Genomic DNA, 25,785 nt, shown 5'->3' on the forward strand with positions numbered 1-25,785 from the left:
AATAAATCACACACGTGTTACATTGTTTCATGAAATCCTTATCCATTAAAGTGAGAACAATTACATGAAATGACCGTGACCATTTGAAAACAAGCCACATGCATGTAAATTGCCACATGGTTGGCCAAATTGAAATGGACACACTGGGACTTGAACCAGAACGTATTACTGGGTCCACTACAGAAAATTGCAGATTAATATTTCATATCCAGGAATTCATTTTATAGACAATCCCACAGACTATCCCTCAAACAAATTCCCCACAATTTCACACATCGCCCACACCAGATCAAGCCAATGAAGCCATATACTGTAACAGGTTTTGACCCCATCTTGTTATCAGTTTACCGCTGGCTGTTTCCAGAACAGTGACTCCACCACCCCCTCTGCTGGCTACAGGTCTGACACTTTCGGATGAGGAGACCCATCTCCGAGATGAGAGGCATGGTTCTAAACCAACACATGCTGCAGTCAGCTGGTTGAGCTGCTCTCTGTTCACTAGGAGCTCCAAATCCCTGTTGAGGACAGGAGTGGTTATAATATATTAAGTTGATTAATCTATAACTATAGTCATTAAACAAATGACAATGGACAATGTATGAGTAAAACCAAGAACCATTATGTGTATAAAATTGTAAGGACCATCCTAGATCTGAATTATGTGCCCTTGTGCACCATGCATATTGCAATTGTTTCAAGAATTATCAATAGAACCTATGCAAAAAGAAGTCAAGAAGTCAGAGGCAAAGATAAACTTGGGCTAACTGTTATTGATGCGATTGGGTTGGTTGTCACAGTGCTTATTACAGTCAAACTAGATGTGAACTTGTGTTGTTTTATTATGATAATATCAAAGATTTTGTGTGACATCATGCTCATTTCTATCCGGAAATTTTGTGCAAGACACGAAAAACTTTGAGGCGAGGAGACATGTAGTATTCTTTTATGGTAAAAGTATTTTTTTTATGTTGGTGTTTTTGTAATAAGGGTTTGTATAGGCGATTAGGCATTTTATAATGAAACACTTTAGTTCCTCATTCAAATACAATGGCAGATTCATGTACTTTAACCTCTAATGTTTGATGATAGAGTTAATCTTGATTGATCATAATTTGTCTAGTGTCCTAAACCTGCTTTAAATGTCAAATTAATATAATGCTGTCATATTGGCCTAATTCAGTCATGTACTCTATTCTCTCTCTGTCTATGCAAGGTCAAACTAGCTACAGGCTTTCTGTGGCTATCTATTGTTTTAAGAACACTATATCTCGGTGTTCTTCTCCAATGCATAACCCTTCTCGCAGTGTCACGAAGTCACCACTGACCAGTGACCGGTCAGAGCCGAGGTCAACGTGTTGTTTGAGACATGTGGACGCTGTTTGTCCAAAGATAAACTGTCACACCATCATCATCATCATCTTCATCATCTACCATCATCATCCTCATCTGATGATGACGTAATCATCACTCTCATCCAATCCAAGAAGTCCACCTTCGCCCGGAAACTCATCTATGTCACATCCTATGATGTCATTGTTTATGTGTTACCTAACTGATAACGGGCCATGTAAAAGTCCAGTCTTGGCGTGCTATGTGGGAGAGAGACACGACCGATGATGCGTTAACACCTGTTGATACTGTAACCTTCCATACTCTCTCTGTCTGAATAATATATTTCACTACATCCAATGGCTGCCTGTGTTCTGAGTCTGGTTTTTCTTTGTCGCCTTTTATGAAAGTTACCGGTACTTTGTGTGGGTGATAAGGGAAAAAACAGATCCATCATTTGACATTTAATAAGTTCCTGGTCATGACATTTTGTTATAGTAGATGTTATATATTCATAATGAATTGTCATGAAACTATGGATTTAATTTAAAAAAAGAAAAATACAACTTTTACAAAAAAAAATCTTCAAACAAATAATCATGGTTCACATTTGGTTTAAGTCTTGTGATGATTCTATTCATTTTAAAACATATTTGTGTCTCTCGCACTCACTCTGGCACTCTATGGATTATTGTATGTACAAAACACAGTAATTGGAGGCCAGCTGAAGCCTGCTCAGACTATCTGCTGCTAATGTTTTTCACCACCAATAGAGTGTATAGTTATAGTCGGCCTACTCACTCCATTCAATACAGATTGACTGTATGATGCACATTACTGTTGATTATGTGTACGTATTTCCTACTATATGCATATACTGTATTACTGGTGATAGTTTGTACATATTGGTTGATACACATTACTGTTGATTCTGTAGGCCTACTGTTGATTCTATGCACACTCTACCTATCAACATGCTTCTACTGTATATTGTACATTTACTGTTAACTTTTACATACTGTACTACTACAGTATTTGCCCCTTTCAGGGAAAAAAAGAAAAGAAAAAAGTTTGGACGTCGGAATAAGGAGCATTAGCTGTTTTAGCTGTTGGTTGTATCCAACAGCTACTCGTTATCTTATTACTATTCTAGTACTGGTTGTACACAAACATGTTAACTTGGCATTCTCAAACGCTTTAGTGAGCACCTTAACAGCTTCTCATGACTTTATGTGTCTCTCTGCTTCTGCATTCTGTTGGCGCAACGCTTTGTTGTTGGACGTTGTCCTCTTTGGCTCAAACCTTAATCCTGTTCTTAACCCATTTAGACCTCGGGCCGAATCTAAACATGCCTTCTAAATCCTAACAGTTTTCGGATAAACCTATATTGCTGTATATATAGCTAAAACCTAAAATGACACAGATGCTTTCCCAGATGTAATATTGTCCGTCCCCAGAAAGTATTCCCTCGCTCGCACACGCTCTCCAGTTTAATGTCTCACTGACACTGAGTTCCCATGCCCAAACTGTAACATTTTGAACATGGAAACTCAGTTTGGAGTTTCAGTTGGGGGGGAATTGAATGAAACCCAGAACGGTTTAACTGTTCCATTCCGTGTTTCACTCAATTCCCCTCACCTGAAATTATTACATAATCATTATAACAGTTCCCTCCCAGGTGAGTGTCATTTGGCATTATAAGTTATCTTGACCGTCATGACATCACAGGTAACTCACTCAATCTGTATTGGGAAATGCCAGAACATTAATCAACTGGACAGGAATCTATTAGCTCAGCTGTGGTGTAAACACTTAATATTCCTAGTTTAGTTGTGACCAATCTACAGTTTGATTGTAACACTATGCACACCTGACCAGCCCTGGCGCTGATTGCCAGGTCTGATGTTAAGTTAGCTTTATACTGTCTTTTATATTGTATTATTACCCTATAAGATATGTTTTAATACCTTTTTTTTAATACTAAAAGCCTATTGATATCTATAGGGACAACCAACCCCATAAACTGACAACCTGTCCCATGATGGGGTTGTTTGTCATGTGCCACATTTGATGGTTAATAACTTGCTGTTAAAATTTGTTTCAAGAATGAAAAGGATACCTTAAGCTTCCCTCTAATGAATGACTATTGTAAGATGTGTCGATGATGAGCAATTCCCACCAGAGTAAAAAGTGTGACAACCAACTCTGGGAGATCCCCTATTACCCCCCCCCCCCCCCCCCCCGCCACAGAAATTCAACCCTGAACTAATAACTTGCTCCAAGTCTGAAAGGATTAAAACTTTTGGCTCAGAAACTCTTAGATTGGAAGATTTTATCAAAGCTGGGCATAAAAGAAAGGGAAAACATGGGTTCCTGTGTCCCAAAATGCATGTAGTGTACAGTACCTCAATAAGTGCCCTGCCCATGGCTCACCAATTTAGAGTTAGAGTTTCATTAAGATAAAGCTGTACAGCAAGAGCTATAATTTCACCCACTCTTAGCTCTAGCACTGTCGCGGAAAATTATTTCCTAGTTTAGCCCATCCTTACATGGGAAGAGCTTGGGAAGGATTGAGTTGAAGACGAAGGGATCGAGGGTTGGTACTATATCACAGATTGGCCAACAAACGGACCAGTGCACTACTCCCGCGATCCCCTTCACCTCACAGCACCCTGTCTGATACTAAAAATAGCATCCCATTCTTCAGGTTTTCAATCTATGCTACTGCTACTACCAGACACGCAAGAGTTAAATGAGATGGAGATGGTTCGGGGGTGCCTGGGGAGAGGGGGGAGTTAAGGGTTCAGAGGGCTTGTCGACATTTGGCCTTAGCCGTGGCCTGTGGCCAGCGGCGTTATAGTAGGAAGGTAACACGAGAAAATGACAAACAACGGGCAAACACTGTTTTCTGACTTGATGAAAACAGTTTTTTTTTCATGAGTTTTGAACTGGGGCTGGGGGGGGGGGGGGGGGGGAATATTCCAAGATTGTGCCAGTTAAATATATGGGTCAAGTGTTCTATCGTGGCTTGAGCCAGGTCATCCAAGCTGAGAGTGAAGAAATGTCTTTGGCATGTCTGAGGCACATCTCCACTTTCAGCCACTTTGCAGTCTTCACCTCGATCATATCGCCTCTCCTCTCTCATTCTCTCCTTTGCTCTTTCCACCTCAGCTGTTTCTCACTGTTGGTAGTCGATCACTGTTAGAAATTACACTACACAGTCGCTGTTGAACTCTGAAGAGGGCACTAGTTCCAAAGCGTAAAAGTGCTGTCCTGAAAGTTTTAAGGACGACTACTAACTTTAGAGTTTGAAGCTTGGCAGGCAGGAACTTGTATCTATCTCAAATAGCTTTAGCTCTATCAATCATCTCCTAATTATTTTTTTATATGTGCTTACTTTACCCAATGCCTCCTATGTAATAAAAACATAATGGTAAAACTGACATGTAAATTCAGCAACAGTACAAGGTACAATCAGTGGGCTGAAGAACATGTATGTTCTTGTACATCTCAGCCATATGATATCTAAATATTAGTTTTTCCTTCAAAAGACACATACACATACACACTAAATATTGCCCATACTTACAACGAATGCCCATACTTACGTTACGTTCGTTTTGGATGGTCTCTTTTGGTTGTCAACATTTAGAACTGTATGAACTTCACATAGTTACAATGCACATACTCCACCAGCTATTTTCTTCATCCATTTTCCATTTGGGTACAGGGCATTGGGTAGGGATAACAGTCATGTAGAATGTCAGCAGTTGAGTACAGAGTCTTCGGTAGGGGTAACAGTGTTGTAGAATTTAAGGATGGCAGCAGTTGGGTACAGGGTGGGTATTCAATAGGCATAACAGTGTTACATCATCTCAAAACATGTCTAACTGGGAGCTTGTAGAAATAGGAAGGATATGCCTGACTACCAGCTACTATGGTGTTTTACTAAGACATATGAAGCTATGAATATTGATTGGTTTAAATTATCTATATTCAAATTAATGTAAATGTAAATGGAGGGTTGACTCAACATGAAGAGTTAAATGAGGAAGAAAATGAAAGTTCTCGTCTCTCATAACCAACTTCCTTTCACCAAGTCTTAGGTTTCATTGGCTACGTTTTTAACAGAAACATATTTTTAACTTAAAATCAAGGCCTATAGCATGAACACTACCCTTCTTGTGCTGCGGAACAAGGACTCTCTATTTTATCATTTATTTATATTGTTTATGTTTACTATTATACTACTGTTATACCACCATTCGTTGTGCTGCGGAACAAGGACTCTCTATTTTATTATTTATTTATATTATTTATTATCGCTATTATGCTGCTGTTATCCCTTCTGTTGACGCTGCTTGTATTATTGCTTGTATCTCTCTCTCTCTGGCTTTCTCTCTGTTCACCCCCCCCCCCACCGCACACACACGCACGCACACACACACGCGCACACACACACACACACACACACACACACACACACACACACACACACACACACACACACACACACACACACACACACACACACACACACACACACACACACACACACACCCTAGAGCCTGGTTCTGCCTGAGATTTCCTCCAGTTAAGCTGGAGTTTTCCATTTCCACCGTTGCAAAATGCTTGCTCAGGGTGAGACGATGTTGGTTTCTGCTCTATGTAAATCACAAGTGTCTTGAGACAACTTGTGATTAGGCACTATACAGTAATACAATTAAATTGAATTGAATTGCTGATTTCATAGTTCATAGTTTCATGTTCATGCACATGTAATCACTTTAAAGAAACAAATGTAGATATTAAATAAATAAATGTTCTTATTTCCCACTTTGGACATAAATGAACTGTTTCTACCAGAATATTGATCTATTTGCTTTTGTAGTTTTAAAATTCTCTTCTTTCGGTTTTCTTCCCACAATTATCCCAATATTATATGTGTGTGTGTGTGTGTGTGTGTGTGTGTGTGTGTGTGTGTGTGTGTGTGTGTGTGTGTGTGTGTGTGTGTGTGTGTGTGTGTGTGTGTGTGTGTGTGTGTGTGTGTGTGTGTGTGCGTGTGTTTTTGCGTGCGTGTGTGTGTGTGTGTTGGGGGGGGGGGGTTAATGGCAGCATGCTTCTTTCAAAGCAACATTAATCTGTGCTATTGCATTGCTACCCTTTGGTGGCGATAATAAGATGGCATGTTGTGTACAGATATAAGCACCAAGCAAGCCATACACAAAGAATCAAAGCTGCTCAGAAGCACGACTGAACACCTTGCACACATGGATAATCTAAAATATCACAGGTGTTTCTATACAAAATGGTGACTTTTCTGAACTGGTATCTCCCTCGGGTTTTCCTTTATAGAAGCGTAGGTGAGAATTGACAGTGGTGGTGGTGTGTGTGGGGGGTAGGGGGGCACAGTGTTGGTCCCACACAGAGAGTGTGCCAGGGGAAGGTCACATTACACTGACTCTGTGAGTGCCCGGTTTTAAATAGAGTCGCTGTTCAACCCCCGCCTTGCACAAACTCTATGCTATTTTGAGGCTTCAGATTTAGGCGGGGTTACTGGGGAACATGGGAGTGGATACCACATGGGACAGGAGAAGAGGAAGGGTTGTATGAGATCTGTGTCTAGGTCAGGCCCCTTATTGTTGACTGAGGTGCTTGGAGGAGTGGAGAATCGGTGGTCGTTTCATTGGTGCGGGGGACATGGGGGGATACGCAAACAAGTGAAATAATCTGAATAGCTCATGCTGTTCTGACAATGGGCTAGCATCTCAAACATGCAGAACGATGCTGTGCGGCCAATCTGCTGACTTGGAAATCGTGACACTGACAACTCCTGTCTCTGCATCTCCGACTTGACTACTGATATAGTTCTGATATCATCCCCTCACTCTGTATGAAACCTTTCCCCTCCCTTCTTTCGCGATATATGGTCATATTCGCCTTCTGCCACGGTCCTCTCCAAAGTTAAACTTGAACATTTGATGACGATGGAGCAACCAGTGCACTGCTTCCTTACCCCCCCATATCATCATCTCTTGCTATCTCCTCCTAGTTCATTAACTTATGGATAGTGCAGGCGTGCCCACAAGCATTTGCCCCTGTCAGTCAGTCTAACTGCCCCCCCCCCTTCTTCTCATCTTACTCCCTAGGTTGGTCTCACTCTTTTTCTGTGCGTCTCACATTAGTCCTGTCTGTGTCTCCGTCGCTGCCCAGGTTCCAACGGGTCTCCTCACACTGAGTTTTTTACTGCAGTCTTAAACCATCACGCAATCGCACCGGAGTAGACGGCACCCGTGTCCTGGTCCGTTCCCACTTTCCAAAGGAGGACACCTGCTTTTCCAGGGATAATTTTTTTGCCAGGAGTTGGGAACAAGTGTCTGGATTTTTACTTGGAATATCCCCTGTAATCTGGACATTGCATCTGGTGGCCATTCCCTAGTGGTGTTCTAGAGTGTATGCAAGTGTGATTGTGTGTTAACTTGTGAGTGTGTGTGCGTGGGGAACAGGTAGGCAAAGATCTCTAGTGTTGTCAGTGTGCACGTGCTGGACTCCTGCACTGACTGAAGATTTATTCCGTATTATCTGGTCCAGTCCTATTCACTGTGATTAAACATGGCTTCGTTTAAGACCCTGATCTTGGCTCTGCTCCTAGCCCTGCTATGCTCCTTCCAGACCCCAATGTCTCCCGCCTCCGGTGTCAAGGCACAAGACCTGCCGTTTGTCCAGGAGGACGGCCTGTTTGCTGATGACGATGATGACGACGATGATGACGATGATGATGATGATGACGACGATGATGACGATGACGATGATGACGACGACGACGATGATGACGATGATGATGATGACGATGATGATGACGACGACGATGATGATGACGACGATGATGATGATGACGACGACGACGATGATGACGACGACGACGATGATGACGACGACGACGATGATGACGACGATGACGATGATGATGATGACGATGATGATGATGACGATGACGACGATGATGACGATGATGATGATGATGACGATGATGATGATGACGATGACGATGACGATGACGATGACGACGACGATGATGACGATGATGACGACGATGACGACGATGACGACGACGATGATGACGACGACGATGATGATGACGATGATGATGACGATGATGACAGCCACGAAGGTAAGCCACGTTCAAATTAATGTTCTCTTACCTGTTTTCCTGTTTCATCCATAACATCAGTGTGTCCTCATCCCCCGTCATCTCTCTCTGTCTGGACCTATTACAGGAGGGTGAGAGGGGAGGAGCTAAGTGGTGCCTGCCTTAGCCCCTCCCCTGTCGTTAACTTTCTTAAACCCTCAGTCCTTTGCTCAACCTGTCACTTAGCTTGATGCTTGAATCAGAGCACATAGGTCACTAGAAGTCCCTCCTTTCCATATGTCATCAATCCTTAATGCCTCTGACTCTGTGTTCTTTTCCCTGCTTAAATAGAGTTATGAGCACTCTGGGGAAATTGAACTGGCCCGTCTGAAGCCCGACTGTCTGAAGGCCTACGTACAGTACACTAGCTATGAACTTGGGGACTGCAGGAGCATTGATATGAGAGAGAGAAAGAACAAAATGCCAATTTCACACAAACCAAGCCTTACTTGGAAGTCAGTCATCGGGTCAAATAGTTTGAGATCTTTTGATTTGTGTTTCGTTTGAAAGAATGGGATCTTCCTTTCTCGTTTGTTTTGGATCGGATTGACATTTGTGTCTCCATGTGAAACTACAGAGAAAGAAAGGGTGACAGTGATATGGAGAGGGGGACTTGATAGAGATACAGACAGAGGGAGACGAGCTTGTGGGCCACTAAATTGATTGGTTTGGCAGTCTAGAGTTACCAAGAGATGAAGAGTTTCTCTCTTTCTCCATATCTCTCCATCTCCTTCTTTCTCTGTGGAGCATCTATGTCACTGTCTGTTGAACATTTTTTAATGAATGTATTTTTCAAGTCTGGTTTGTGTATTTGTAAAAATGTTAAATACGGATTAATAGCACATCTATCAATGTATGTAACTGTGTTTTAACCATAGTTCAAGAACTCTGATTTTGGAAGTAATGCAAAGATAATTGTGGTCTTAATAATTTTTCAGTAATATTATACACACCTTCACTTTTACTCTCACTATTATGGAAAATAAAAACAATTTAGATTTATTTATTTTTTTAAATTTCCCCTCATCTTTAAAGTGCCTTTGTTGGCCAATAATATTTAAAGGCAAATGTTTGAGTAATTTGTTGCAACTAAGCTGAGCATAAGTTAAATTATAACTTAACACTAAATCTGCAACATTTCTTAAAATATTATAGAAATATTACAGATTTGTTGATTTGTTTTATCTGATGTTCGGGGAGAGAGAGAGTGGGAAAAGAGAGAAACGTCTCTTCCTGTAGCGTGCAAAAGCTCTGTCTGTTAAACAACAAATTGTCAACCGTCAGTTCAGATGTTGCATGAAACGATGGAATTGATTGACACTGTTTTTTCTCTTCATGTGGATGTTGTGTGACGTTTAAGTTGACTGTGAACACTCAAGTGTGAATACTGTGATGACTGCCACTGTGTCCACATCTCTTTAACCCTACTTTCAATCATGAAATAAATCAATTGATCATAAACTGCATGGATGCACATTTGTTGCTAGAAGGCAGAGGTTAGCCAGTTATTTTATTCACAGTAAAGTCCTCAGTGTTAATTCCATTTGTAACTCAGATAGTACACAAATGGAACCAAGTGGACCGTTACGGGTCCATCTGGTTGTATTTGTCAGAGTAAATTAACACTCAGGATTTTACAGTGTCGATTGTAGAGAGGTGTGTGAATATTTGAACCATTTTGGGTCATGTTGAGTGTATAACCTGTGTCACCTGTGTGAGGACTTGTATCTTGAATCTCAACTGTTTTTATGCACCAGTGAGTATTTGTTTGAACTGTACATGTAGCATGCACTATACTTACTCTCTCAATTGTGTGTGTGTGAGTGCATGTCCGAGTGTGGTTTGTGTTTATACAACATGACCCAACCCCATTTTAGTACATGGGGATTTTGGGCCCAACACATTATAATAACTGGATAGGAACATTATAGTTATGATTCTGTCAACGTTACTCTCTTAAATTAGCTTAACAAGAGTAGCTGTCAGCGAGGCCACTCGCTACAGATGTGAAGATTGTTTTCAAAGATGTGCAACTTTTTTTTCCTTTTTTTCAAAATACACCTTCAAACTTTATTTCCACATAGTTAAATGACAGTTTATATATATATATATATATATATATATATATATATATATATATATATATATATATATATATATATATATATATATATATATATATATATATATATATATATATATATAATTTATATAAACACAGTACACACACACACACACACACACACACACACACACACACACACACACACACACACACACACACACACACACACACACACACACACACACACACATAATCAGATTACAATAAACTGATTTTAGTTCTCTGCTGGCCCAAAGGAAATTATTACCTTAGATGTTATACCGTAGGACTTCGTATGGAATTGTTTTTTTTCCACAAATGTCTAAAGTAAATTTGGTTAGCTTATGAAGTAACCATAAATTGCTATGTTCTTAATAAAACATAATTTCCTGTTATTTTTATTGTTTCAATATTGAATATTGAAATCTAGTATATTTCCATTAAAGACAGTATTGTCTTGTATTGTTAATATTTGTGCACCACTATCTACTAGGTCCTATTTGTAAATGGTGTGTGGTCTCACCAAGCCCTGATGTGTGTAGTTGAATAGTATAATTTTAGGTATAGTCATTTATTTTACCCTGTTCAATGAACTGCAAACATTAACCTAACATCCATATCAAAAGCCAGTCAAGACACAGAGAGTTATTAGTATATTTCTTGCAGATGCTGCTGACGATCATTATTCCCAAGGCTCTGTGTGTGCATTTTGTGAATTCTGCGAGGTAGGTCTGTTTCTTTTATTATCATTTTTATGTTAAGACTTTTAGATTGAGGTATGGCTGTTTTAAAGGTCAGTGAACACTCCTATAATGTGAACTTTTGGGAATACCATCATGACTATCCTCCAACAAACCTGAACAAAGTTCAATGAAAACGGTATAGTACATTCAGCAGAGAAAGTCATCAGCCAGCATAGAGACATACTGTCCTTTCAAATGCACGTACTGTATGTTGGCAATGAAGCATTTAGTAGGCTAGTCATAGATTTCAGTACATTGGCACATTCTGGGCAAAAAAACACCACACTGTTTAAGTCAACAATCTGCTCTCCACTCACCTACATAGTAAAATCCAGAATAAAAATGTTGGCATTCTAGAATTTTCACCTATATATGACATGCCCACAATAGGAAAATGAAAGTGGCAAATGTATCAGACAATATCAAACCCACAAGAGAAGGCTCTTGTAAGGAGTGATCCTAGGCCGGCAGGAGGACACACAGGTCCATACATGGGGACATTCAGGGGGGGGGGGGGGGGGCAGGTCCATACTTGGGAGATAATCAGGGGGGGGGGGGGGTACATTCAGGGGGGGTGGGGGGACACAGGTCCATACATGGGGGACATTCAGGGGGGACGGCAACACAGGTTCATACATGGGGGACGACAACACAGGTTCATACATGGGGGACATTCAGGGGTGGGGGGACACAGGTCCATACATGGGGGACATTCAGGGGGGACGACAACACAGGTTCATACGTGGGGGACATTCAGGGGTGGGGGGACACAGGTCCATACATGGGGGACATTCAGGACTGATCCTAGGCCAGCAGGGGGATAGTCTGGTAAACCATCCCGGTCGCTTGAATTCAAAATATCATGTGTCTTCTGCAGACCGGTCTGGCCCCAAAGCGCTGGGTGGGTGTTTTGCAGAAACCAAAAAGTGGAAGAGATCACCGTCTGCGTTCAGGGCCCTGTGATTGACAGACGCTGATAGGATCTTCCACTTTTTGGTTTCTGCAAAACGCACCGGGACAGTTAGCAGGCTAGCAGGGACACACACAGGTTGATAAATCGGGGACATTCAGGACTGACCGTAGGCCAGCAGTCAGTGGGATCCACATGGTCATGGGGATCATACAGGATCTCTGAGAACTAGACATAGCACTTTTCGGCTGCATTATATCAACACTGATTGTTTTTGATGACCTATTGTATAGTGTGTTGTATTTAAAGCATTTTGATGTGTTTGCTAGTCTTCCTAGGTCTAATTTCCTCCACCGTTCATTCTTTTCAGCACTGTGATAGCTGTGATAAGTGTCCTTGTGCAGAGGGAGACAAAGCTGAGCACTGTGATGCCTGCAAGGTGAGCCAACAAGAGAACACAACACAACACAAGCCTCAATACGGCGTCGCTGTCAGGCAGAAACCTTGTTTCGGCATGTTTAATCTCTTTCTATTTTATACTTCAGTGGTTCAATTTAAGTACTTTTACGTTTTTTAATATCTAAAAAAAAAAAAAAGAAAAGACAAGAAAAAGACCGATACTGCATCACAAGTAATCAACAAACTATACAATAAAAAACTGGTCAAACATTGGCCAAATTGTCAAATAATTTAAGAAATAGGCAAATATTGTGAAAGTAGTAGATATACAAGCTACTTCCAAGTACTTATCAGGATGGGGGGTCCCTATTTCAAATATGATTATTTTGGGGGGTCATGGGCTGAAAAGATTGAGAACCACTGTTAGACTTCATCGTATGACAATGATAGTGTTGCGCAAAAGTAGCCAATGTACTGTACAACCTCACAACGCGTTGTGAGCTTGTAGATCTGCTATTTCTCCTATTATTGAATATGTTTGAAAAATGTGGAAGATACTCACCTATAATGACCTGCCCAAAATAGGGATGTGAAGTTGGAAGTGGTTAAGTACATCAGTGGATTTTAATATTTAACTATAGTATTAACAAGAGCTTGAGGCTACATAATAACTACACTGGATCCATTGCAACACAGGTTCTCTTTTCCATTTCCCGAAAAGTCATGTTTTTGAACATACAAGACAACTTACTACATTTTATGCACACAAATTCAAAGCATTTCCAGAAATCCTCGCAAAACACATATTAGTAAGTTAATTAAATGCTGACAACTTAACTTACTTTATGTAATTTGATTAGTTAAAATAGACAAAAAGGGAAACAAAATGACACAACGATTACATGCCTGGCTGCACAGCACAAATCGCGCACGGCAGTGCACGCACTTACACTTAAGAGTTCAGCACCATGGACAGTGATCATGTCATTTTGGAACACAATTCAACCGATGTCAGGCAGGCCCATCACATGTATGTTGGACACATATTACATATTTTTATGTGATGGGGCTGCCTGACATGCCCAGGGCCTCCCCAGTCCTGACATCAAATAAAGGTTGATGTGACAGCCCCCCCCCCCAGCCTCCCTGTAGCTCTGCCCCTAAATCAAAGCCTATCTAGGTGGCTCTTCAGCAGAAATGGAAATAAAGAAAATACAGTATACTGTGTTTTAAATATACCACTGGACCACAGGCCACATGCATGATAAGTTAACATTAAGTGTAATTATGTAATTATATCATCATGTAACCTAGACTACTATAACATTATGCAACAGTCAGAATTACATAGCCTATACTCTTTCTCCACAGATGTGCTCTTTCTGCCACGTGTGTCCAGTTTGTGAAAGTGTTTGTAAGCCTGGTAAGTATGATTTGGAGTCAACTTACAAAGTGTTGGACTTGCACTTGATACAGGGCAGCTCTGAATTACATGATTGATGATTCTATGTTTATTGTTGTTATTTCCCCCCCCCCCTCCAAGGTGGCTTTCTTGATGAAGTGACTGGATCAATCTACAAGTAAGACACTTTTTTTTAAAATGATGATGATATTCCCTCCCTGAAGGATATCAGTGGTGTAAAGTAACTAAAGTATAGTACTGTACATGTACTCAAGTACTGTACTTAAGTACAATTTTGAGGTATTTTTTTTACTTTACTTGAGTATTTCCAATTTTCTGTACTTTTACTTCTACTCCACTACATCTCAGAGGCAAATATTATACTGTTACTCCACTACAATTACATGAAAACTTTAGTTAGCCTAGTTGCGATGCATTATGAGCTTGTAGATCTGCTATTTTCAAAACATTGTTATACATTTGAAAACTTGTGAAATGGGACCTTCTGCATAATTAGTACTTTCTACTTTTGATACTTTTATGTACATTTTGATACCAATACCTTTGTACTTTTACTCTAGTAAAGTTTTAATTCCGGACTTTTACTTGTAAAAGTTTTACTTAGCTGTAAGTAAAAAGTGTAGGCCTAAGTACCTTTTCCACCACTGATAAATACCACTTTCTCCATCCACAGGACTGTTGCCGACGTCTTTGATGATGACGCGGAATAAGCCTACATCATTTCGCCACCGTGTGGCCAACGTAATATACTGCACCCAAGGGACTGTAACATCACTGAGAAACTCTCATCATTATCATCACCAATTGTTAGTTATTTTTGTTTTGTTTGTTTGTTTGTTTGTTTGTTTGTTTGTTTGTTTGTTTGTTTTGTCTGAAAACATTACGTCATAAAACACAATGGGGTTGTACTCAATAAAAAAGAGGGGATATTTTATTGTCCGTTTTGATTTAAAATGTTTACTGCTGTTATACATATGCTATGTATTTAAATTGTACTCTGTCCATTATTGTCACTTTACTGAACATGAAATTAGAAGATAAATATATTAGTAAATGAGTATGTGTGTAAGTTTGTGTGTATTTAGTGTTTCATAATGGACTAAATAACTCCAGGTAGCCTATTATAGCTACATAATTTGCACAATGGTTCAACAATAGCACCTGAATGAACATGTATGCATTGTAGAACACGTTACAATGGCGGCCTTATTTAGTTGTATACACTACAAAATACTTTAACGAATATAGAGAACTAAACGTCTGCACAGTAAAATCCACAATGTTAATTTATCCATTTGTAACTCTGAGAATGTACACACATAACCAAATGGACCCAAAAGGTGTACATTCGGAGTTTAATGTTATTATATTATATTATTTAACAGTGTACTGGGTAACCAGGTGGGAAGCACTAAATGTGATAATGCACTAAACATCAATGTGTGTCATACAGTCACGTTATACTGTAGAAGATAAAGTCAAATAGAAATCCATGCATGAAATGTTCTTTAAATTATTCTATACCAGATGTATGTGGCCCATATAAGAGTTACATTCAACCAAGCACAACATTGAGAATTTGTCTTGGTGAGGACGGAGGAGTATGCTGTGTATCATATGTGTATTAATAGACAGCGTATGAAATGCACTGTATTAAATACAGAGCATACCCCTCAGACGGGTATATTAATGTACATTTTACCGTAACATAATGGGCAACCACGCATAGTGATGAATAGCATTTGAACAGTGCTTATTGGTTAAAATATCTCAACATATAAATGTAACCATGAATTTCTTACTGATTTAGGTTTTTCTCACCATTGCCAGCATTGTTAAGAAGCCAACTTTGTATCGTTTCTGATTCTCTCTGTGAACACTTATTTTATGTTTCAATAAAGCATATAACGCAGTATACCTGTTGGTGTTGTCACTGACTGTAACTAGGATTCCCTTTGGTTGTCAAAGTAAACATAAGAAATGTGACAATCTTTCAACTGAAATCCAAATGCATGAAATCTAGCCTAGGAATAGAATGAAACCTCTGGCTTGAGAACTTCAGACATAATGGTTAGCAATGGGGACCTTTAAATCTAGTATATTCACACACAAATGATCACACACTTCCAGTTAACACTTGTGAATGAAGGCAAGGCAAGGTAGCTTTATTCATACAGCACCTTTCATACACCAAAAGTGCTTTACAGAATAAAAACAAATCAGAGTGCAACAGTGCACTTTAAAAAGAGATAGAGAATATAATAGATACAATTAAAATAAGATAAAGGAGCATATCAATTATAACAAATACTCCCACCTTTGATACAAGAAATAATAAAAAGTGACAGCACGGCTCATTTAAAGCCCAGGCAAGACCTAACTGTTCTTAGCCATCATTAGGTAGAGTATAAGCAATGTTAAATAAGTATGTTTTTAACTTGGACATAAAAACGGCTAGATATTTGTATATATTATATACAGTATATGATGCAACTGAACTCATAACACACAAGAGATAATCATAGTAGACCTTTATCCTGCATGTATAATTTTCATGTCAGCTCTGTACTTCAAAATATATTGCTGCTTAGGCTACTTTCAAAAGATAATGAATGTGGTTCACCACTTGTGACTCCAGTTCGATTCCAACAGCTGGAACAATATGTTGCAGGTATTTCTACCATCAGCTTCCCATCTCTCTACACACTAAACAATGCAATAATTACCTAAAATAAGATCATGAGTTTGTCTTCATCATCGTTATCAACATCATTATCTTCATGTCTAACATCGTTGTTCCAGAGTTACACTGACCTTCCCTGGTAACATCTTCAGAGGGAGAGGATGACCAGTGTAAATGAATGGAAAGAGTGTGTCAGTGAAGGTGTGTGTGAAGGTGTGTACGTGTGTGTTAGTATCAGGATCAGAGAATGACAGCTTTCCTTTGTTCCAGTCCAGGTGGACTCTGATCCTCTTGGGATTCTTCTTCAGTCGGAGAACAGTGAATGACCTTTGTGAGGAGAATGCGCCGTAATTACCTTTATATAACCTTATTCTCCACAATTGACCCGCTCTGTCTCCCTTCCTCTGAAAGGCCTCTGTTAACACACCTACTGTCCACTTTGCATTGCCTTCAACCTCAACATCCCAGCTGTGAGTTCCTGAATTAAAGCCCTCAGAACCCAGGGCAATGGGCAAGTAGTCAAATCTCTCTGGGTTGTCAGGAAGCTGCTGTCGCACTCCACATCTAACACTGGTCAGATCATCAGACACAATGCATTCTGGATGGGCAGTGTTGGGGTTCAGAATCACAGGAGTGTAAGAGACGATTTCCTTCATCTTGTCCCAGATTCTGAATCTCAGGTTGCCCAGGTGTTTGACCATGTCTATCAATGCTCCTGAGACCGGCTGTGGGTCCTGCAGTGTGAGCTGGACTCTTTCTATTGTGGTCTTGTAGTTCTGCAAGAATGAGATGTGTTCAGCTCTCAGATCCTCCTCTATAGCTCTGATTGTGTGTGAAAGGGTTGATATGTCTCTGTTCAGATCATCAATCTTCTCCCTCATCATCTGACTCTTCTGTTGCGCTTCCTCCCTCAGTGTAGTGATGCCAGCCTCTTCTTCCTCTAGTAAAAACTGATGAAGCTTCTTATAGTGTTCCTTAATCTGTGTCTCTGTGTGCTTGGCCTGGGCCTCAATGTGTTCTGCTGTTTGATCAAAGCTTGTTTTAATTGTATTAAAGACCTCCAGCTTCTTCTGTAAAGGCTTCAGTGATTTCTGGACTTCCTCCTTGTGATCCAGTGCGATCTGATGTATTTCCTGTCTGAAGGCCTCACACAGGTCATTCAAAGCCAGGTTACAGGGTGGATCGATTGACTGTCTCTTCTTACAAACTGGACATTCCTTTATTTCCTTCTCTGTCCACCAGTCCTGCAGACAGGCTTTACAGAAGCTGTGGTTACATGACAGGATAACAGGATCTTTAAAGATGTCACAACACACAGGACAGGAAACATCCTCTTCTGAGAGGGACGACTTGGAAGCCATTTGGGCTCTGAGTGAAGAAACGAACAGTCAGTTGTGGTAATGCTCCCTCCTCTAGAATGTTCCCTGAATTATATTGTCATTTTAAAAGCTGATTCCCATTCAGCAGGTTCAAGTCGTCTGGGTCAGTACTCCACCCTGTACTTTGTCGTCCTCACTGGAAGTTGTGTGTTTGGTCTGCAAGTGTATCTTATTGTCTCTGGCAAGGGGGAGGAGCTTTGACACACCAAATAACTGTTAGAGTTCACACGCACGCACGCACGCACGCACACACGCACGCACGCACGCACGCACGCACACACACACACACACACACACACACACACACACACACACACACACACACACAGTGCAGCCAAGGTGTCAACAGACAGACAGATCACTATACATTTTAAATAGAGCTTGGAAGGACACAGGCAATTTAAGGATGCATGCTTTTAAGGATTCAAGGTGACAGCACTGATGTACAGTAGTATTGGTGGGCATGGCTAAACGTTAGGGTGGGAAACATTTCCCACTTACAAAGGTTTCCATGCTGGAAGAGAGTAACCAGGAGGTACAGCATCAAACCAAATTGGCAGTGGAGGGGACTTTGCCTGGAAACCAGACGAATCTGCCAGTGTGAGATTTTTTTTTAGCCCTCGGCATATTTGGTCTGGGTCTGGCACCACTCAGTTGTGATTGGATTTCACGCCCTCCGAAGTAGTGAGAGACCAATCAGGGCCAAGTATGCAAATATGGGGCAGGTTTATCACCAGAGGCATTTTTTGAATTTTCCCCTTGGAAATGCAGGTTCCACACAGAGATTCCAGACTAATACCTTGCAGTGATATTAGTCTGGCCATGCCAGGATAGAGGGGACTGACCATGGGTGAGTGTTGACTAGCCGACAACAGCTCGGAACTCCTGAATCACTGCCCTCAACTCCCTCCTATCCAGCATCAGGGTTCGGAGCTTTGCTGTGTTGCTAGCTCCGCAGTCACACCGCAGTGTGTCTACGTAGGTTGTACATCTCTGTCTTTTCCTCTCTGTGGCTTGGGTTGACTCCCACAGAGTCAGTTCGCTCGCCAACAGTTCCAGGTGCCTGTCACAGTGCCTAGCCAGTCTCATCCTTCTCTCCCTGACCTTGTCTGTGATCCACTGGAGGCCCCTGTAGAGGACACATTTCTGATGTGGTCAGCCCATGTGGCATCAAGTGCCATTCGTAGCATTCTGTGTAAACACCATCCATGGCCTTTTCCTGCTGTACTGTGAGCGTCCATATCTCGGCCCCATAATAGCAGTACTGATTCTACTGTAGCCATGAACGGTCGGCCACCTCTTGAGGTCATCTCCCATCTCAGATTACCACAGTTTACTCATCCCATACAAGGCATTCCAGGCAAACCATCAAACCAACATGACAGTGGAGAATGAGTGACCAGGAGCTATAAAACCAACATGACGACAGCAGAAGCGGCTTTTCATCTGCATACTGTACAGTATGTAGACAGATAACCGATGTAACACTCATTTCAACTAGTTAGACTCTTATATAATATGCAACAATTTGTACACTCTCAGGAGTTCACTTGCCATATTAGTGCAGTGTCACTTTGTTCCACAGGAACGGTCTGACTACAACGGAAGCATATCAGCATAGACAAAATTACAGGAGGCTATCATTGACCAGTGGTTCTCAAAGTAGGGTCGGGGGACACCCAGGGGTCCATGAGGGGGATAGGGGGCCCCCAGCTAAATGAATGATAGTTTGGAACCAAACAGACCCTTATGCTGCGTACACACTGGCAGATACAAAAGATACAACATATTTCAATTTATATATTATGTATCTTGTGTTTTGGTACCTGTGTATAAAATGTGCTATCAAATATATTTACTATGTAAAAGATGTTTTATTACGTCATCATGACTGTAATAATAGATGGTGTCTCTGCATCACCAAGGACACAGTACATACAATAATCAACTAGAATAGTGTGCTCCTCTGAGCACAGATCTCCTTCCCAGGGCCCGCAAACTTTAAAGGCTTTCATAAAACCTCTGTAATATTTAACATACTGTACTGACCTCTGATAACCTATTTTTCAGAACTATAATTTAGTTAGAACTCAGAGCAAAATATTTTGCTATATTGCAAATTGTGAATCATTTTATCTCAAAAGAATAAAGCTAATAAATATAGATATTTGAATATTGACAGACAGTAGATGTGATCAGTGTTGTTTTAGGAAACACTTATGCATGTGTCTGTGTGGTGTGTTTAACTGTCCTCAAACAATATTAAAGTTAAAGTTGAGTAATAAACATTGTTAAAGACTCAATATTTTGTTCATCTTCATGTCTAACCAAGTTGTCCAGAGTTACACTGTACTTTTCTGGTAACATCTTAAGAGTAAGAGTATCACCGGTGTCAACATATGGAAAGAGTGTGTCAGTGAAAGTGTGTGTGAAGGTGTGTATGTATCAGGATCAGAGAATGACAACTTTCCTTCAATCCAGTCCAGCTTTGATTTATTGAAATTTTATTAGGCAAAAGAATGTAAAACAACACAGTTACATTTATAATGCTTTTGTCTAAAAGGTCCGTCCAAAAAAGTCCTTGCGGGCTTGTTTCCGTTGGGGTCCTTGAAAATAGCTGGAGTCTATTCCTCTGGAGGTTCTGTTTCAATGAGAGATCAGTGTCTGACCCATGGGGAAGAGCCTGCTCTGTATTTACCTTCATATAACCACATACTCCAGTATTGACACCCTCTGTCTCCCTTCTTCTGAAAAGACTCTGCTAACAACACCCAGTCTGCATTGTCTCCAATCTCAACATCCCAGCTGAGTCCCTGAGTTAAAGCCCTCAGAACCCAGGACATGGTAGAACCAGTCAAACCTCTCTGGGTTGTCAGGAAGGTGCTGCATCTCTCCACATCTCACACTGGTCAGATCATCAGACATGAGCTCTGGAGGGGCAGTGTTGGGGTCCAGAATCACAGGGAGACAATGTGTCTGTCAAACTGGACATTCATGTATTACCTTCCCTCTCCACCATTTCTGCAGACAGGCTTTACAGAAGCTGTGGCTAACAGGAGAACAGGATCTTTAAAGATATCACAACAGGACAGAAAAAAACATTTTCTGGAAAGTTACAACACTCTGACAGGAAATCAGTCAGTCAGTCGTGGTAACACTCCATCTCCCAGAATGTTCCTTGAAGTTTACTTTGAATCCTGGTTCTTATTAAAGGCTATTCAGCAGCAGAGGTCTGGGTGAGTCAGACTCAGTACTACTTCGTCCAGTAGCTGTGAAAAGATAGTCCGTCCTCGGTCACTGAAAATTGTGCGTTTGGTTCATGCACGCACGCACATGAAGTTCATACGCACGCACGCACGCACGCACGCACGCACGCACGCACGCACGCACGCACGCACGCACGCACGCACACACACACACACACACACACACACACACACACACACACACACACACACACACACACACACACACACACACACACACACACACACACACACACACACACACACACACACACACACACACACACACACACACACACACACACACACACACACACACAAACACATATACTGTATCCAGCTCCACACATATTGAATTGGTTGAATGAGATGTATCAAAGTCAGGACAGTATTTTATTTCTTTTACATACAGGAAACAACAGTGTCCACTCTAATCATAGAGTGGACATTGATTATTCTCCTTTACAATGTACACTTTTTGTCACACACACCAATGGTGGAGACGGCAAAGTAATTTAAGTCACCACCACTGGAATGCTCATCAGAAGCAGTTAAGGGTTCAGTGTCTTGTTCAAGGTTGTTTCTACACACAGTATCAGGAGGAGGAGTGTTTTTCACCATGATGCAGAAGAGGACATCGCCACCATAGATATCGAAACCTAGACACGCACTTCATTGGCCTCTGCAGTTCATTGGAGCGACCTGTATCGCAGCCGCCATTTTGGAGAAGGCAAGCTGCCACTCAAAGTGACTACTGGCCAATCACAGCGCTCACAGCGCGTTGACTACTGACCAATCACAGCGCTCACAGCGTGTTGACTACTGGCCAATCACAGTGCGTCTTTTCCGGGACTTGTCAGAATCTAGCCGAGACTTATAATGCAGTGGTTCTCAACCAGTGGTCCTTGAGGGGGTTCCAGGTGGTCCCCGGCTAAATGATGGAGAGTTGATAACCAACTTCCTCACATTTTCTTTCCAACATCAGGTTGAGGCCTGGTTTGGCATCCACAGAACTCCACCTTTGTGAAAGGAATACAGAAAAGAGAAAAAAGTCACTTAATGTATTTGAACCAGGATTGTTAATAAGTGCAATCAAACAACACAAATAAATTAAAGCATACCTTTGTAAATGTATGTGGATGGGGGAGAATCAAATGTAGAGTGTTTTTCAGGTAGTTGTAAGCTTTTGGACCATGGATGAGGAGAGTGAGGGCAGACGCTGTCTGGTCCTTTGTGTACTCATGGCCCTGCTTTGACAAGCGGGCCAGCGTTGGCACATCTGAAATTCAGTTAACACAAACTAATTAGGAAGTCCCCTTGAAATGATAACTAACTCTAACAGGTCTAATAAAGTCTGACCAGAAGATATACATTTTCATCATTAATGAGGTTCTTCTCCCTCCAGGACATTTGTCACCTTCTTCTTTGCCCACTGCTCTCTGAACTTGGCGTTCCTCAGCTCTCGCTTCAGCCTCTCCACTCTAGCCATGGCTTCTCTAAGTTTGGCCTTTAGACCATCAAGAGAACCAGGCAACGCATAGAAGTGATCCTAGTAGGAAGGACGAAAATGTACGATCGGTCAGATGACATACATCACCCATCTCAATACCAATGACAACATCATGGTTTGAGAGAGTGTGTGTGTGTTAAGGGATGCATATTCAACAACAGCCTGTTTCACTGTGTGAACAAATATGAGTGCGTCTGAAAACAGTGACAGAGGTCATATGACCATGAACTTGATGGTCACAGCTGCTTTGGATATAGCCACTTCAAATACTCACAACATTATGAGTTTTAGTCTGCTTGGAACGCTGAGGACCATTCACTGACAGGCTCTCTTCAGCTTTCCTTGAGGATTCATGTGGATGAGTTTTGGTCTCTTGGGAATGCTGAGGACCATTCTCGGTCTCTTGCAGGGGTGCAATGCTCACTGGACAGCCTTGCACGCCGTGCCGGAACCTATTTGACCAGGAGCACACGCAGGCACACGCATATATTTAAAACTACTTTAAATTCGCACCTCAACAATGTTTTCAAAGGCTCCCGACTCACCTAGCGAATTAACATAGGAATAAGCCTAGATGCATATCAATTGTCCATTGTGTGACTTGCAGTGTAGGTGTTAAGCGACGTGCGCGTCACGTCATTGAAATAGAGTGCAAGAACATACCAAATGAGCATTGCATGCCTGGTCTCTTGGGAATGCTGAGGACCATTCTCGGTCTCTTGGGAATGCTGAGGAATATTCTCGGTCTCTTGGGAATGCTGAGGACCATTCTCGGTCTGTTGGGAATGCTGAGGACCATTCTCGGTCTCTTGGGAATGCTGAGGAATATTCTCGGTCTCTTGGGAATGCTGAGGATCATTCTCGGTCTCTTGGGAATGCCATGCAGACAGGCTCAACACATAGGAGTGATCCTAGTAGGTAGAAGGACAAAAATGTTGTAAGTGACGTTCATATGACATCACTCTCAATTTGGTGGCAAGCTAACACAATGTCCGATCAGTCAGATGACATACGTCACCCATCTCAATCCCAATGACATCATGGTTTGAGATAACCTGACGCTGCCAGATGAGGGCGGTATTGAGTAACCAGTTCCTCAAGACAGCTACATCTGAGATCGCTCAGGGAGTTGCGCTGACATCGTACCGCTCCCGGTACGAACCAATCAGCGTGAGCGAAGGGCGGGATCTACCAAGTATCTTGAAAAAAAGTAACAGCCCCTTCATCGAATTGGCTCCCGAGATCCCAGATCCAAATAAGCAGTGAAACAAATTTGTGAAGCAAGCTTATTGGATTTGGCAGCGTCAGGTTAGGTTTGAGAGTGTGTGTGTGTGTGTGTGTGTGTGTGTGTGTGTGTGTGTGTGTGTGTGTGTGTGTGTGTGTGTGTGTGTGTGTGTGTGTGTGTGTGTGTGTGTGTGTGTGTGTGTGTGTGTGTGTGTTAGGGATGCATATTCAACAGCAGCATGTTCCACTGTGTGAACAAATACGTGTGCGTCTAAAAACAGTGACAGATGTTTGTATATGACTGACCTTGATGCTCACTGCTGCTTTGGATATAGCCACTACAAATACTCACAATATGAGTTTTAGTCTCTTGGGAACGTTGAGGACCATTCACTGACAGGCTCTCTTCAGCTTTCCTTGAGGTTGGTGTGGTCTTGCTTTTTACTGCCTAAAATTTAAGAAACATGACTTAAAACAGTTCAGAAAGAAGGAAAAAATAAAACAGTTAGGCAGTGTGATATTGACTAGCCATCAAATACTTACATAATACATACACATACTGTATGAATCATGGACATCTATGAATGCTTATAGCCTAATGATACACTTACTCTTTGAAGAGGAGTTGGGAAGCTGAAAACAGATGGTATAGTTCCTTCTCTAAGCCGGACAATTTGACCAAACCTGTCAAAGTCCTGCGGCTTGAAGTGTACACTGCAGAGCACGGAGGCGCTAGTGGCAGTAAAACCTTTCCTTCGCAGAGCAACTTCCCATTGCCCCCTCAACTTTTTCTTCATTGTTGGGAACCTTCAAAGAGTAAGAAAAGTTACCAGGACATGAAAAGAAGTGTCTACACCAACATATCCACCACTTAAACCCTGTGTATTTAGTTGACCGTGTATTTAGTTGACTGAGTCTCTACACTAACCATTTTTGCTGAAGCCCATCTACAAGCTCACAACGTCCCAACTACCTTGTAGATCTGCTATTTTTGCAGAATGTTCACCTCAGTATAGGGATGCTGGGGACCTGGGTTCATGTAATTAGGAAACTGACATCTTTCTAATATTGTTATTAGGGTTACTGACAATCACCTAATTTGCATATGTATTTATGATGCACGAAATATTTCACTTGAGTATAACCTTGTCAACTGTAACAGACCCTTTTGTGTACCAACACCAATAACTGATTTAATGCATGCATGCCCCCCACTGTTTACTGTAGGCTACATATACTGTACAAGCTAGCTTGCCAAAAAAAAATACCCCCCAATATTTTTGTGTAAATACATTTGTACTGCTCCTAGTGTTGATGATGTCTTGTATATTGTACGTTTTTAAATGTCTTGATTGAATACACAGTACCAAAATGGAAACAAGCCCTCAGGGCTTTTTGTGTTATCCTTTTAGCATCATTGTATAATACCACTGTAGGCCTACAATTTGCAAACTGATAATAAAATATTAAATCAATCAAAAATCGGTTTATGAACATGATTTAATCATGGACAAATACAACCAAAAAAACAAGTGTTCAATCTTACCTGTGAAAAGTGATGCCCCGCGATACATTTTCCACAGTGCGTCTGTTTCTACAGCCCCAAGCTGAACACGAAACGACCATGTCTTTGGGAACCTGTTTAAA

The 25,785-nt window shown here is 41.3% G+C and overlaps 3 protein-coding genes across 5 annotated transcripts; 1 reads left to right on the forward strand and 2 right to left on the reverse strand.

Annotated features, from left to right (window-relative positions):
• The first annotated feature begins 7,479 nt into the window (after nucleotides 1-7,479).
• LOC311056128 (uncharacterized protein) lies at nucleotides 7,480-16,010 on the forward strand. Of its 3 annotated transcripts, XM_084072524.1 has the most exons (7): nucleotides 7,480-8,376; nucleotides 8,473-8,500; nucleotides 11,289-11,347; nucleotides 12,646-12,714; nucleotides 14,046-14,097; nucleotides 14,218-14,254; nucleotides 14,771-16,010. In XM_084072524.1, the coding sequence occupies exons 1-7, from the start codon at nucleotides 7,942-7,944 to the stop codon at nucleotides 14,805-14,807; spliced, it is 717 nt and encodes a 238-aa protein (XP_083928650.1). In that variant the 5' UTR covers nucleotides 7,480-7,941; the 3' UTR covers nucleotides 14,808-16,010. The 3 variants fall into 3 exon arrangements, with proteins under 3 accessions (XP_083928650.1, XP_083928649.1, XP_083928651.1); XM_084072523.1 differs by having other exon boundaries at nucleotides 7,482-8,500; XM_084072525.1 differs by lacking the exons at nucleotides 11,289-11,347; nucleotides 12,646-12,714; nucleotides 14,046-14,097; nucleotides 14,218-14,254; nucleotides 14,771-16,010 and adding an exon at nucleotides 8,810-9,979 and having other exon boundaries at nucleotides 7,490-8,500.
• Nucleotides 16,011-16,881: 871 nt separating this feature from the next.
• LOC311054612 (E3 ubiquitin-protein ligase TRIM39-like) lies at nucleotides 16,882-18,141 on the reverse strand (the record flags this gene model as incomplete). Its single annotated transcript, XM_084070619.1, has 1 exon — nucleotides 16,882-18,141. The coding sequence occupies one exon, from the start codon at nucleotides 18,139-18,141 to the stop codon at nucleotides 16,882-16,884; it is 1,260 nt and encodes a 419-aa protein (XP_083926745.1).
• Nucleotides 18,142-21,890: 3,749 nt separating this feature from the next.
• On the reverse strand, nucleotides 21,891-25,779 carry LOC311055248 (uncharacterized protein). The gene is made up of 8 exons (XM_084071372.1): nucleotides 25,685-25,779; nucleotides 24,750-24,945; nucleotides 24,491-24,586; nucleotides 23,578-23,825; nucleotides 23,189-23,366; nucleotides 22,822-22,953; nucleotides 22,526-22,683; nucleotides 21,891-22,423 (listed from the first exon to the last, which is right to left on the reverse strand). Exons 1-7 carry the CDS (start codon nucleotides 25,762-25,764, stop codon nucleotides 22,573-22,575), a joined length of 1,041 nt encoding a protein of 346 aa, XP_083927498.1. The 5' UTR covers nucleotides 25,765-25,779; the 3' UTR covers nucleotides 21,891-22,423; nucleotides 22,526-22,572.
• Nucleotides 25,780-25,785: the final 6 nt, after the last annotated feature.

This window comes from Gymnoscopelus microlampas, assembly GCF_963454915.1.
Source record: "Gymnoscopelus microlampas genome assembly, chromosome: 11".
Classification (NCBI taxonomy): domain Eukaryota; kingdom Metazoa; phylum Chordata; class Actinopteri; order Myctophiformes; family Myctophidae; genus Gymnoscopelus; species Gymnoscopelus microlampas.